Consider the following 14,158-nt stretch of genomic DNA (forward strand, 5'->3'; position numbering starts at 1 on the left):
TATATGATCATCCACTGTAAAGTTCAAGCAGTTGGCTGAATTACAAAAGGTCAGTGACTAACCCACATAGCCTTCCTGTAAGTTCAGCTGTTGTTTGCACTCACTCTGCCTTTAAGAGAGAAACGAACGTTTAGGAAGTGGTCTGTTTCATCAGGATGAAATGACGACACTATTACACTCTCCGGTACTCTCTAGTTTAGAAGCTACGGAGTATTATTAACGAGAAGATTACAAGCTCTAGGGGCACAAACAGGTTAACTGAGAATTGCCCTACAGCTAGAAGCATTCTATTCCAATGGAAACAAATAGTTGTAAATATTAAAAATATAGCAATGTAAAATATGGATTATTTTCAAATTAATGTTCATCTCTAAACAATCTAGGACATAGTCTATTATCAAACTCTGAATCCACAAAACAGACCAAAATGGCTCCAGGAGAACCTGCTACTTACAAAAAGCCAGCAAAAAAAATCCCACAATATTTTTCCAAGTTAAAGATAGGAAGATTTGGGTGGGGAAACGATTGAACTGACATGTTTTCATTCATAGAGAACTATAAATGTACACAAATATATGTACTAGAAACACCTGGTACAGGTACAATTTCAATTACATTTCTTGCAATATGACACTGAGGAAGGTGAACAAAATTCAGCACTACAGTGTTTAGATATTTAATGTGGGATCCATTAAAATTCTAACGTCAAGGAAGACAACATCTGAGATAAAATAAAGAGATTATGATACGTGGGTGATTACATAAAAAAATACACTCAATAGCTACTTATAATGATGAACTATTTGCACACAACACAAATTTCAATTACTTCTGGATCTTGATCTCCTTTTAGGTGAGTCTTGAAACACTTTACGTTTGGCCTCTCCAATATTCTTCAATGATGAACCTTGAGAGATACAGAATGTGTTTTTTTTTTAAACTGATATCCAAATATTTGACACTTAAAATTTAAAGTTAAAAACTTTTCAATTTTCCACAAAATGATGTTATTTCACACACACACAGATAGGTAACAAAACTGACTGCCATTTTTTATACATTTTTTTCCAAGTCTCACAAACTTTCAAACACTCCCTCTCATTCTTGTCATTGCCCAAAGCAGCACCTGTTTGTTTCTAATACTTCCATAGCAGGTCTTCTTACAGTGCTGTAAAGCTATTTAAATTTGATAAATGCTAGTTATTTAAATTTGATAAATAAAGTTCATGCAAATGCCAAACTATCTTCCTTCTTCTTTCTCAGAGAAATGACTCCAAACCGCTTCAAATATTTTGTAAAATAATTAAGACCATTCATCGAAACTGAATTCTAGACAACAGTAACAAAAAAAAGGGAACAAAAAAAATATGTTCAGTCTTGTACAATGTCCTAAAAGCTTTGAGTAGCACAACAAAATGCCAAATGGATGAAAGATTCAGAATAAAGTTTGGGATACTTCTTCCTGAGTTGATGACGATATGAGGTAATATACTTTAGATATTCATATGAAGAAAAGGGGTAGTACTGATTACACTTTATAAATCATTTCCTAACTATTCTATAAAAACACAACTCAAGTTTTACACTAGTAATAATACTCCATCTTCCCTTCCCACCATCCACCCTTAAAAGGCAGTGGATGCAATGGCAGCTGCTTATGGGCAGAAGAAGAATGAGAAATCAGCAATCTCTAAACAGCAAAAGGTTTACATATAACAACTTTTCAGAACAATGAGCAAGAAATGTAGACTTCATGGGTTGCTTTTATTGTAACCATTGGCATTCTTTTGCTATTGGCACAAACACCAAGAATTAAAACTGGAAAACAGTGAAAGCTGTTTTCCCTACAGGTCTGAAATATGTGCTTAGTTTAACACCACTATGTATATCAAATTTAGTTAGAGTACACTAGCACAGTTTTACGTTTACCAGAGTCTTCTTCAGATTTGGGAGAGGTCACTATGGCAAACTTTGTGTTATAGCGAGCTTTCTGTTTTTCACTAAGCATGTTCCACTGCGATTCAAGCAGTTCTTCAATCTCATCACTTGAAGCATCTGGATGTTCAGCAACCACCTATATATGCAGAAATAGGGTTGTATTAAGAAAAGGTGACCATTGAAAAGAATGGCATACATACTTTTATTGCTTTGGAAAACTGGACACCAATGAACTACCTAAAGTTTCTGCTGTAGACAAAATTAGATTAAAACATTGCGTATCCAGTTTTTTTTGAATAAATACCTTCCTCTTCAAAATTATTAGAAGTATTACAAATTATTTTGAAAGTATCTATTTGCCTTTTAACATTCAGAAAATTGAGTAAGTATAAATCTTGTGACACAGTCATTCAAAAGATTCATATAATTTCTTAATGAAGTTTAAATCTATCCCACAATAAAGAAAACAGGCGAGCAATACTGGATTAAATATATGCTTGCCTTCAAGGATGTCCATCAATTCACAGGAGAACTAATTATACCTAGCTTAGCAGATAAATTTACACAAGCTATATCTTATGCAATGTTTTCCTAAATTAAAATAATGTATTGATGAAGTAAACTATTTATTTGAATATTAGGAACTCAAAAAGCTGTGCACCTCTTTTAACAATATGAGCATGATACATAACAGCAGTCAATGTGGAAGTCAAGAGACTTTCTGGGAAATCTATTCAATAAAAATAGAAAATCCAATATTGAAATTAAAAAGAAAAAAACAAAACCCCTCCTTCAGTATTTCCATAGTTCCACTTAAGGAAAACCAGATGTGATAAATCACAGAAGTCAGAAAGCTATCAGAGTCTAGAATCTAGAGAACCGAAATGGAAACTTTTAAAAAACAGAATCTAATTACCAATCATTCTCCAAAATCCCAACTGTTACGGGACGGATGTAACCAATACCCCAAATCATGAAGCAAAACAAAAACTAGGCCAACGAAGCCAGCTGTTCAAACGGTAACACATTTCAACAGACCAGAAATGCAAATATTCTGTGAGAAGTAGAAATAATTAAGTCTAATTTCTCAGAATTTAGTGTCTTAACATTGCATTTCCTGTTGTCAAACAAGGTACTTTGTTTGTACAAACAAGATACAGTTTAATGTCATCTCTAGTCCCACCAACATATGGATTAAAACCAACCAACCAAACCAACCAACCAACAAACAAGAAAAGAAACCTCTTGATCGACCAGAGCCCTGTGAAGTGACAGGCAAGGGAAACCCACAGCTCTTAATGGCTCCCTGCAAGCAGGAATCCAAGGCAACCGCCCAGCAGTCCTCGCCCAAGTCTTCACACTGTCATGCCCCATTCCCCGCACACAGAGCGGAAACGATGCGTCGGGCATCTCTATGTACATGAAAATCATGCACAGGCACTTTTCTAAATTTAACTGTGCTACAAGTACATATGGAAGATCTTCTCTTGGATCTGGAAGTTAATATTACTACAGATGTGGAGAATATAGTACTTGCCAGTCTAATTACCATCTCATCCAAGCAAACTATAACTTTCACTCCGATTTGTCTTGAGGTTCAGTAACTACTTATACACACGGAAATCTTCAATCAACCGTACTTCTGAAATTATTTCTTAATTTACCTCAAAAACAAATGTAAGGCCAAATCAATGAATTATATATATATATTAAAAAAAAGTATAGCCGTTTGCTTTTCACTGAACAATACCTTGATCCCAAGCCAGACACTCCCTTCTAATGATTATGACAATCCTATTTCACAAAAGAAGTGCACAAGAATGTCAACTGTACAAAATATAGCTGAATTTCTTTGGTAACAGTACAACATCCTTGCACAATGCATCACTACAAGTACGAAAGTGCTCATATGAAAGCTATGAAAGCCTTCAAAGCCTCCCTCAGGGAAGCGTGCCTACTAAATCACTAAAAACCTTTTCCAGCAGTCCATCCAATCTTCAAGAAGCCACCATTCATATTTGAAAATTTCAACTATTCCTCATCCTCCTATGCCCAGAAAAAGTAACAAAGAAAGTAGCAATTAATAAAACCAAATGATACATGAATCCCACTACTCACAAATCCAGACTCCAAGCAAGACACAGCAGACATGACTCTGGTTTTAAGACACCTCATGGTTAGTAGAGGCCTAGGAAGATAAGTCTTGAGTCATTCCTTTCCATTCACTTCCTTCCCTCCAAAGCCTGGGGGCCAGAGAGCCTCTTTTGGATCCATAGTTTTCTTTTCTCCTAAATATCTACAAGCAAGAACTAAAATAACCATACACTAAACACTCAAATACCAGCAAGACAAGCGACTCTCAACAAGATGTCCCCCCTCAAAAGCATCAGAGTATCTACAGCAGCAACAAACCCAACTCTGGGATGGAGAGCAAACCATGCAAGCTGAGCCAGACAAGCCTAACAGAAGGGGAAACACCAAATACTTCGCTTGGCTACAGTCTTCACCTTCCACCAAACGCACACAATTGCCATTTTAAAAGAAACATGACAGGTTTGAAGTGAACCTAAGTTATCTAAGTTTAGGTAACAATGCAAGAAGCATGAAAATTTCCCCACTTTGTCAGGGAACTTCAAATCAAGAGAGAAGGAGGGCAGGTTCTGACTAGATTAAAGGGACTTCTCAATCTGTTATCTGAAGTTTTCATCATCTTTTTTTGTTCTATGTACAGAATTGTTTCTATATCTAGTATTATGGATCATAATCATGCGGATTTGGCTCTTTCAGGCCCAATTTTACTAAAAGACATTCTAGGCAGAACTGGTATATCTTGAAATATATGTAATTTTTTGAAACTTATTTTCTTCTATTAGAATTCTGCAGAATGTTAGCCACTATGATCAGTGCAATTTCCAAGTTTAAGCCTATTTTCAGTTTCCCAAAATGAAACTGAAAAAAAAAAGCAATTCTTCAATGTCAAATAATATAATAGTCTTATTTTCCATCTATTAATTTAAAAACTACAGTATATATATGGTATGGAGCAAAACTTGATAATAAAAATATTATATCAGAGATGCAACACATCTCCACTGTCATAAGATGTGTTTGGCTAAGAGTCTGTAATACCAACCATAACTTCATCTCTTCTAGAGAAAAGTTAGTAATTTCAAAGCCCTCATTATTGAAAAGGCCTCATGTCACCTACCTTAAAGGCAAGGAAATCCCCCCCTGCCATTTTACAGTGAGAAAGATTCTGGTTGCACAAGGTTACTTATAGAAGAAAACTGGAAATAGAACTCATGTCTCAAATGTGAGAAAGACGTTTTTATCCATGTATCTTTTCAAAAGGAGTGTGTCAAATCTGTATTTAATAGCCTGGCTTAAACCCTCTCATTTTCAGAGTCAGCAAAATGAACTGCCAATTTTCTTCTCAATTTAACCAAAGCCACTAAAAAGTATACGCACACTATGTTCATTTTTAGTGGCTGACCTACAGGAAGCATAACCTATTAGCTGAAGCTACAAAGTTCTTAAGAGGTCCTAAGTTGAACTACAATTAGCTTACTTCCATACAACAGAATCTGTTTTTCAGTTTTTCTTAATAAAGTTCATGTTTATTGAAAGATTTTTATGTTAGAAAACTTTAACAAAGTCAAACATTCAATAGCTAAAGAGAGTGACGGAATTAAGCCACCTCTAGCTTCATTATCCCTTTATGAGTATTACAGAAGATTATACAAGAAAACATGAAACTCATGCCTTTTTCAGTGCACAGAACTGTATTGCAAATGGAGCAGAGGGTTACAGGAAGATAAATGATAGTCATGATTTAAAGTAATGGGCTTGAACAACAGCACGGTTTTTATACCTCTAACAGACTTCCTAAGGAATGTTAAACTTCTTTTTAAATCTACCTTTCCCTAGAGTGCAGTCCTCTCAAGAGGACTATCCCAGCAGATAAACACATTGACTGACTGTGGCTTTCATGAGCTTTGGACAATTGTTGAAGCTTCTTTTGAAGCTCAGCAGAAAGTTTTACATAAGTGAATACAGTATTTGAGGAGTTCAAAGACAAGGGAACACACTGAATGAATTAATCCACTTCATCTACAGGAATGTAGAAGTTAACTGTAAATGGATAGCCACAAACAGCATAACCTTGTTTATATTTGCTACAGCGTATGTATGTACTATATTTTACATACATTAAAAAAACAACTATGGCTATTAAAAAGGACTACTAGACTATGTAGGAAGATACTACTGTGACTTCTGCTGAAAGTACAATGGAATTATCACCATTTTGTTTACATTACCCATCTACATTCCCACCTTTTTCTGTTTGCGTCTAGACTAGGATTTGATGGAGGCATACCTTGTCTAAACTCAGAGTACTATGGATTCTATAGTAACAACTGTTTTTTGTTAACTAAAGTAAAAAAGGTATTTCTTTAAGTATAGAAATGAGAACAGGCAATCAACAACAGTAACAGCTAAAAGAGACTAACCTCATCTCTGTGCTTCTGACAAAAGACCAAAAACTGAGATACTGCATCGCCCTTTCTGCTTCGTGGAGTAGATGCTGGAGTTTTCTTTCTACTGAGAGGGGAGCCTATCCCTCTTTTGGATTCTGCCTGTTCAGATGACTTTTGAGGAGTAGTATTCTTAGTCCCTGACTGACTGCTTTCTTGCGTATCAACAGCGGCAGACAATTTTGACGTCCTTCTCCTCCTCTTGTTAGGAATGCCAGACTCCTTCATCAATTTCAGATTTTGAGTGGTTTCTTCATTTGAGTAAGATGATTCATCTATCTCCTCTAACGGTTCCACAGCAATGCCAACTTCCTTCGCCACTCGAGGATTAAGATGAGGTCTGTCCCTAACATAGATGAAGGTGTACTTGGCCTTCCGCTCTTCCACTGTCATGCCTACTGCTTCACTCGCTTGCTTAACGCCCATCTCCCACTGTGGCCGCAGCTTCCCTGAAACAGGCTTTAACATCTGCAAAAAAAAAGAAGGCAGCTTGAGACATCTTCTTGCTTTTGATTCCAAAACACCAACACTAATGCAAAACAATTCTAAGAGATTAAGCGCACTGTATAACTATAATTCAGACGTTCAAATGGGATTCTATTTGATTGCACAGATACCATGCACGAATCGATGGCAAGGTAGAAAAAAAAGATTTTTAAAAAGTAACATTGATAAGTCATCCCATGCTTTCTATTTGTAAGTGAAATATAAGACTATAATCCTCTGCAAAACAAGCCACCTTTAAAGCTTTCTAGTACATCTATCTCAGATTATTTGAGAAACAGACCTGTAACAGTAAAATAAAATTTTTCAAGTTTTGACTTATTTGGTAGCCTCTTACCTTTATTTTCTCTGCTTTAGTGAGGGCTTGTTTTGCACTTTCCTGGCATAATTGCTCAAACTGGTCTTTTTCTTTGAAAGGCACAAGGCTCTTCTCAAATATCCAGGCTCGCTCTGGGGCATCTCCAAAAAATTGAACATGATATTGACGAAAACTCTTTTTCTGTCCTGAAAATTAAAAACAATATTTAAGATATAAAATCTGAAAGTACAGAAACAACCTAAGTTATATCTTTTTATAAGCAGGTATATTTACAACAGGGAGAAACGCAGTACAACTGGTTTTCCTTCTGAAAACCCACTTACTAGTTTGAAAGTCTCCGAGTTAATCTATGAAGTTTGACACAAAACTCGCTATTTCAATCCAAACAAAAACAGGCTTTGCTAAATTAACTTAAGGTTACAACCACCTCTCAGTACTCTCAGTGTACATTATTTTACATGTAAGTTTGGATGTTTCTGAAAATGCTGCATTTGAAAACAAATTCAAAATTAAGTTTCCAAAGCCTGGATAGCCTGTGCACTCAGCCTCATCTCCGAGTCACCTAAACCTTATCTTTTAATATTCTTGAATAGAAACGCACTTCAGCTAATCTTAACAACTGTAATCTTAACTTGACCTTAACTAAGCTTTTATGGAATCAAAGCAAGAACTGAAAAGCATTTGTGTGGTGGAAGAGAAAAAAAGGAGAGGGGGGAAGATGAGAGAACAATTCTGAAATCTCAATAAGAAACATTCTAAGATTATAAAAAGGAATACTGGCTCACTGCAATAATTAATAAGCACACAACTTTCCTCTTCTAAAGACTTCACCTATTTTGCAGTGAAGGGGAAAGACAATGCTTTCAAAATCTACAAAAGGCGTCACAGTTAACAACAAACTCCTAAAAGGCAGAAGTAAGACTTAATCAGACTTAAGATGTCTTCTGGCATCTCCTCCCTAAAAACTTGCAGATTTGTTTTCTGGTGAGTGTTCAAATTACGATCCGATTAAAAAAAAAAAAATTAATTGTGATGACATACACTTTTGTGTTTATAAGCTCAGCCCTGCTAGAAAAGGATCAGTTACCCACCCAACAGTATCTACAGTTCTTCAAGATGTGGTGGCATTAGTATGCCAAAGACTTAGTCTAAGCCCAGATAACAGTCACAGCTCTTTGCTACAGATGTCTTCAAACCAGGTCTAGTTTTTTGCTAGGTTATTCATACGCAAAATGTCTACTATTATAATCAGCAAATACTTCTAGTCGATTGCTTCATGCTCCGTTACTGAACTTTCTAGGCCTAGAAAGAAGTCACTTTTGGGAATTACTCAGCCAAGAGGTATTTTTAAAGTGACTTGATTTTGGGTCAAGATAAGCCATCTGGAACAGTAGTATGAAATCAGTCTAATTAATGGATATGGGTAGAACCTTTTTTAACCACAACGGTCATGAGAGTTACAAGAATGATAATGACTCTCTCATTTGAAATCAGATACGAGAATGGCATAGGGAAAGGTCATGGGAACAGTAAAAAAAAAAAAAAAAAAAAAAAAAGGGAAAAAATTTTAAATTAATTCTTTAATAAAATTATTTTAATTTTAATTAAAGATTACTTTAATCCTTAAGTAAAGATGCCTTTACCAGACCAAGTATCTTCAACTTGGGGCTGTTATAGTTAAAAAACAAACAAAACCAAACAACCCCCCCCCCCATACTACTAAGAGTACAGAAAGAAAGAATATCGGTTACATGAGGAGATCTTCAGTGAGAGTCTAAGTCTGCTGAAATCCTTTACACTTTGAGGTACGCCTTGCACTTACAGCCATGTTCCCTTAACTGCAGCACACCAGGGATTGTTTCAATCTTTTATCTGGGAAGAACCTAAACTTAACCCTTTTTACTTACAGAATCATATCCTTCTCATTCTTTTGTTCTTCTCACAAAGAGCAGATTGTAGCCATAAGCTACATCTGGTAACCCGCGACATTTGCATGTATCACCCACACAATCCAGTAGTCTAATACATGTTCCAGTAATGCACTGCCGGGAGCAAGTCTATCACACAGAAATAAATTTTCTTGCTGCGGACAAAGTTAACTTATCCAGGGACAACTGGGTTCCAACGATTTCAGCTGTCTATGATGAAATAAGGCATAATTTTCATATTTCACCAGGATGTCCTAGCTGCAGACAGGAAGATGGCACATACTATGTTTGCCACCACCTGTTAAGATCTGCCTTTGAGCAACCAACAGCCCACTTCCAAGCAGACACAGATGCTCCCTTCCTTTTGCAACATAATATTGGATAGCAATAGCTGCCCAATTAAACAGTCTAAATAATAGTGCCTGGCACTAGAATAATCAAACCTATTTCTGAATCTTCAGGTATATTCTGTGGGCTGAATTCATATCAACACTCTTGGATGAAATAATGGAACCCTTTAAGAATTATTAAATACAAAGACATTATTTTTGGCTCACAAAATTCTGCAATCATAAGTTATCAAAGGTTGGAAAAATAATTCTGAGGACTCATCACTACTATTGTTTACCCTAGCAGCTGCTGTTGACCACTGTCAGAGACAGGATACAGAATGAAATGGACCTTTGGTCTGACTCTGTATGGACCTTCTTATATGAAAGCATGCACTCTGCAAGCTGAAAGTTATGAACTTTTCTCAAGCCTAAATAGCATGGATGGTGAAATCAAATATCACCATCAACAAGTTGAGATTGTTTATACACGCTCTTGATCCTAATCCTAGAAATTAGAGAACTAAAGACCTAGCTGAATACTTCTACAACTCCCAGATAAAATAACTCTTCTGTTTGGAACAGGGAATTATGACATCCCTCAAGAGTAAAGGGTAAGTGGAAGATAAGACAGGACTGAAAACAGTTACTGATGTTTTGATCATCAGCATGCACTTATCAGTTATGATGACTGTCCTGACCTAGTGGAATTTCCTGAAGGAAAGTTACAGAAACATCTCTATTAATTTAAAGAGACAAAAGTTAATTGTCTCAAAATATGTGGGCCCCTCTTTCTGTTAGTACTCCATGAGTATGACATTGTTTTTTACTAGCTTTTTATAGGAAGCTATGAAAACAAATCTACCACACAGCCTCTTGATAATGCAGCATGATCCTTGCTCCTTTCAAGGAACAGAGAAATTCAGTTAGGAACAAACAGCTCTATTTCTCTTGAAGTCCAGGTCTTCTGTGTCGTAATAGACCTAAGTAGTCCAAAGACCAAAATCACAGGGACTGCCTGATCAAAACTCTGAAAGACTGCTACCAGAAAAACTCATCTGAGGAGCCTGTAATAGCCACAAAATCATTCTAGTAGTTGTATGAAAGTTTGAAAGGGATCTCAAGAAGCCATTTAGTTCACCACCAACATCGAGTCCAGCTATATCTTAGAGATCCTCATCTAATTTGCTCCTAAAATCCTCCTGTGAATAAGATCACAATCTCTCCAGGCAATCAATTCCCATGCTTCGTTATCTTTATCATTTCAAAGTTTTTTTTTTTTTTAATATGTAGTCTAAATATTCCCTGCTACGAAGCTCTCTCTTCCCAGAGTGATAAGAGCTTATACTTTTTCCTCTGTGTGCTGAACTTTATTTATTTAAAGCCTGTTAACATGTTTTCCTTTTGCCTCTCCTTGTTACATTAAACAACCCCAGTTCCTTCAGTCCATCCTCGCAGGTAAGACTCCTAGATTTCTATTCATGCTCACTGCTGTTCTCTGAACTTTCTCCATTTGGTCCACATCTCTTGAAATGGGATGGCTCAAAAATGGATGAAATGAATGAAGTACTCATGCTGAAGCCATGCAACCACAGAAAAAGCAATGCGTTTACTTCATACATCTAACAAACAGCACTAGTCACACGTCAGTGTGACTTTGGTCTTTCTGCAACAGAACTACACTGGGTTAGTTTATGACTCCCAGATTCCTTTCTGCAAAAATGCAGCTTTCCACTCACTTCCCAACTTGATCATCTCCCAAGGCAAAAAATCTGCAGTTGGTTCTGCTGAACTGCATTTTTTTCCCCTCAGGCTGCATCACCACATTATCAAGATCATTCTAACTTCCAATGCTACATGTTTACAGTTGTTCCATACTGGAAATTTGTAATTTTAATGCAAATTTCGGAAGTATATTCCAGTCCATTTTCCAAGTTCTCAAAACAACCCTTGAGCACTACTGAAAACTTAAAACAATTCTCCTTACCTAGATCCTCCACAAAACAGAGCATTAAAATACGCACAGACTTGGAAATACACAGCTCAAAGTTACTGAAATCTGATGACACTAAAATTCTGTTCAAAAGAAAGGAAGTTGATACATCCTCTTGATCTAATAAAATACATGAAAGTATTTAGAAGCATAAATATCAAAAGAAGATGATGTGCTCCTACCTCAGTTTGATATTCTTATTAACTTCTTGCTTTTCCTCTTAACCCGAAAGTTTTCTGGATTTTATTTTTAGATTTTCTCCAAAGTTTCGGTATGGTTTGACATAAATATAGTAAAAAATAGTTTACAGAACTCAGCTGGAGTTGAAACTAGTGAGGGATGCAGTGGGCAGCAAGAAGGCAAAAGGAGGCTAAGGAATGCTCACTGGGGCAGGGGACCTACAGATGATTGACACAGAAAAGGCTGAGGTACTCAAAGCCTTCTTTATATTGATGTATGTTTGTTTGTTTGTTTTTTAAACAGTAAAGGTCTGCCCTCAAGCCTCCCAGGTCCCTTGTCCCTCAGCTTAGGGACATGGGCTGGAAGACTGAGGCACCACCCACAGTAGAGGAAGACAGTTGGGAAGCACTTAGGCAAATTGAAGATATTTGAGCTTATGGGACCGGATGGGATGCATCAGAAGGTTCTGAAGGTGTTGGCCAGTGTGACTACAAGGCTGCTGTGTATTATTTTTGAAAGGTCTTGGCCATTAGGGGAGATCCGTGATGACTGGAAAAAGGCCAACATTGCAAACATCACACCTATCTTCAAGAAAGGCAAGGAGAATGATCCAGGGAGCTACAAGCTAGTCAGCCCAATCTCTGTGTCTACAAAATTATGGAACAAATCCTCCTTGAAACCACGTCCAGGCACATGAAAGACAAGAAGGTGCCTGGGAAGAGCAGCACCAACTCACCAAGGGCAAATCACACCTAATCAACCTGATTACCTTCTATGAGGGGACAAAGGGAGAGCAGTGCTATTTAACTTTACTTTAATGAAGACAACTGACCTGGCACTCCACAGTATCTGCATAACCAAATTGTTGAGAGATGGTTTGGAAAGGCGGAAAGAAAACTGGCTCAAAGCGTTCTGAACAGTTCCAAGCCCAGTCGGTGGCCTGTCACTAGCATTGTCCCTCAGGGACCTATAGTAAGGCAGATACCGTTTAACACCTTTATTGAGGACCTGGACAATGGCAGACAGTGCACCTTTAGTAAGCTGGGGGATGATACTAAATTGGGAGAAGCAGTCAATTTGCTGCTGCTATGTGGAAAAACTCCACATGCTGGAGAAATGGACTGGTAGAAACCTCATGAAGTTCAATAAAGGCAAATGCAAAGCCCTGCACCTGAGACAGAATAACCTGATACAGCAGTATAGGATGGTTCACAGACTGGCTAGAAAAGAAGATTTGCAAAAGACCTGCAGTCCTTGTGAAAAGCAAGCTGAAAAATGAATCAACAGTGTATCCCTGCAATGAAGAAAGCCACATACTTGCATCAGCAAGAGTACAGCCAGCAGGTTGAAGGATATGCTTATTTCCCCTCTATTCAACACTTGTGCAACCACATATGGAATATAACGTCTAGTTTTAGGTTCCCCAGTACAACAAAGACATTGACATACTGAAAGGAGTCCAGTAGAGGGTCACCGAGGTGATTAGGGAGGTAGAGCACATGGTTTACAATAGGATGCTCAGGGATCATTTTCTTCTTAAGACTGAGCAAACTCATCTAGGGTTTGGAGAGGTCTTACTGCTACCTTCAGCTACCTAACTGGGTGTACAGAGAACCGATCAAGACTCTTCTCGGACACCCACACTGGAAATATAAGAGGCAACGGACATAGTTTGAAACAAAGGGAATTTCAAGTAAATACAAGGAAAAAATCTTCTCACCATGAAGGTTGTCTGCCACTGGAACAGGCTGCCTAGAGAGGCTGTGCAGTCTCCATCCTTGGAGACATTCAAAATTTGACTGGACAAGGCCCTAAGCAGCCTGCTCTAACTTGGCTGTTTTGAGACAAGGGATGGACCATGTGACCTCTAGAGGTCCTTTCCAACCTAAGGTATTTTATCCTTCTACAACCAGCACATATAAGCACTAGAAGTTTGAGGTTTCAGAATGGAATAAGAAACTGCAAATGAGATGAAGAAATGGGTATGGATACCTACTTATGAATGCGATTAACACTTGGTAGCCCCTACATTTAGAATCAATTAGTTTTGTTTGTAGATAATTATTGATTCTACAAATCACAAAAAATGCAGCTGCCTGAAATAGGAATTGTTTTTCATAAAGGATAATCATCAGAAGTATTTAATTCTCATTAGCTTTCAATAAAATTTTAAGCCCCACAGCACTTCTAAAACATCTATCCCAAGTCTTTTGTGAAAGTTATTTTTAATTCATTCTTAAGCATTATGCCCTGTTGGAAAAAATGTAATATAATGTCATACTGCAAACAGTCTCCATAAAAACAGTGGAAAATGTGCGCTATCAGATAATTTTTTTTTAATAAGACTCCATACAGTTTCACAAATCACAATTTCAAAACCTTTGTGTGAATGTCAAGAGTAAAACAACCCAATGGAAAAACCTCAGGCTGCT

The 14,158-nt window shown here is 37.1% G+C and overlaps 1 protein-coding gene across 6 annotated transcripts in view; it reads right to left on the reverse strand.

Annotated features, from left to right (window-relative positions):
- NSD2 (nuclear receptor binding SET domain protein 2) overlaps positions 1–14,158 on the reverse strand; it is an 81,273-nt gene that overhangs the window by 33,924 nt on the left and 33,191 nt on the right. For all 6 annotated transcript variants that reach the window (XM_067298312.1, XM_067298311.1, XM_067298307.1 and 3 more), the window contains 4 exons: positions 7,315–7,481; positions 6,450–6,941; positions 1,930–2,074; positions 830–907 (listed from right to left, as the gene is read on the reverse strand). In XM_067298312.1, the coding sequence (XP_067154413.1) occupies positions 830–907; positions 1,930–2,074; positions 6,450–6,941; positions 7,315–7,481 (882 nt within the window). The remainder of the gene's footprint in view (positions 1–829; positions 908–1,929; positions 2,075–6,449; positions 6,942–7,314; positions 7,482–14,158) is intronic.

The sequence above is a fragment of the Apteryx mantelli genome, chromosome 5, assembly GCF_036417845.1.
Source record: "Apteryx mantelli isolate bAptMan1 chromosome 5, bAptMan1.hap1, whole genome shotgun sequence".
In the NCBI taxonomy this organism is placed as follows: Eukaryota; Metazoa; Chordata; class Aves; order Apterygiformes; family Apterygidae; genus Apteryx; species Apteryx mantelli.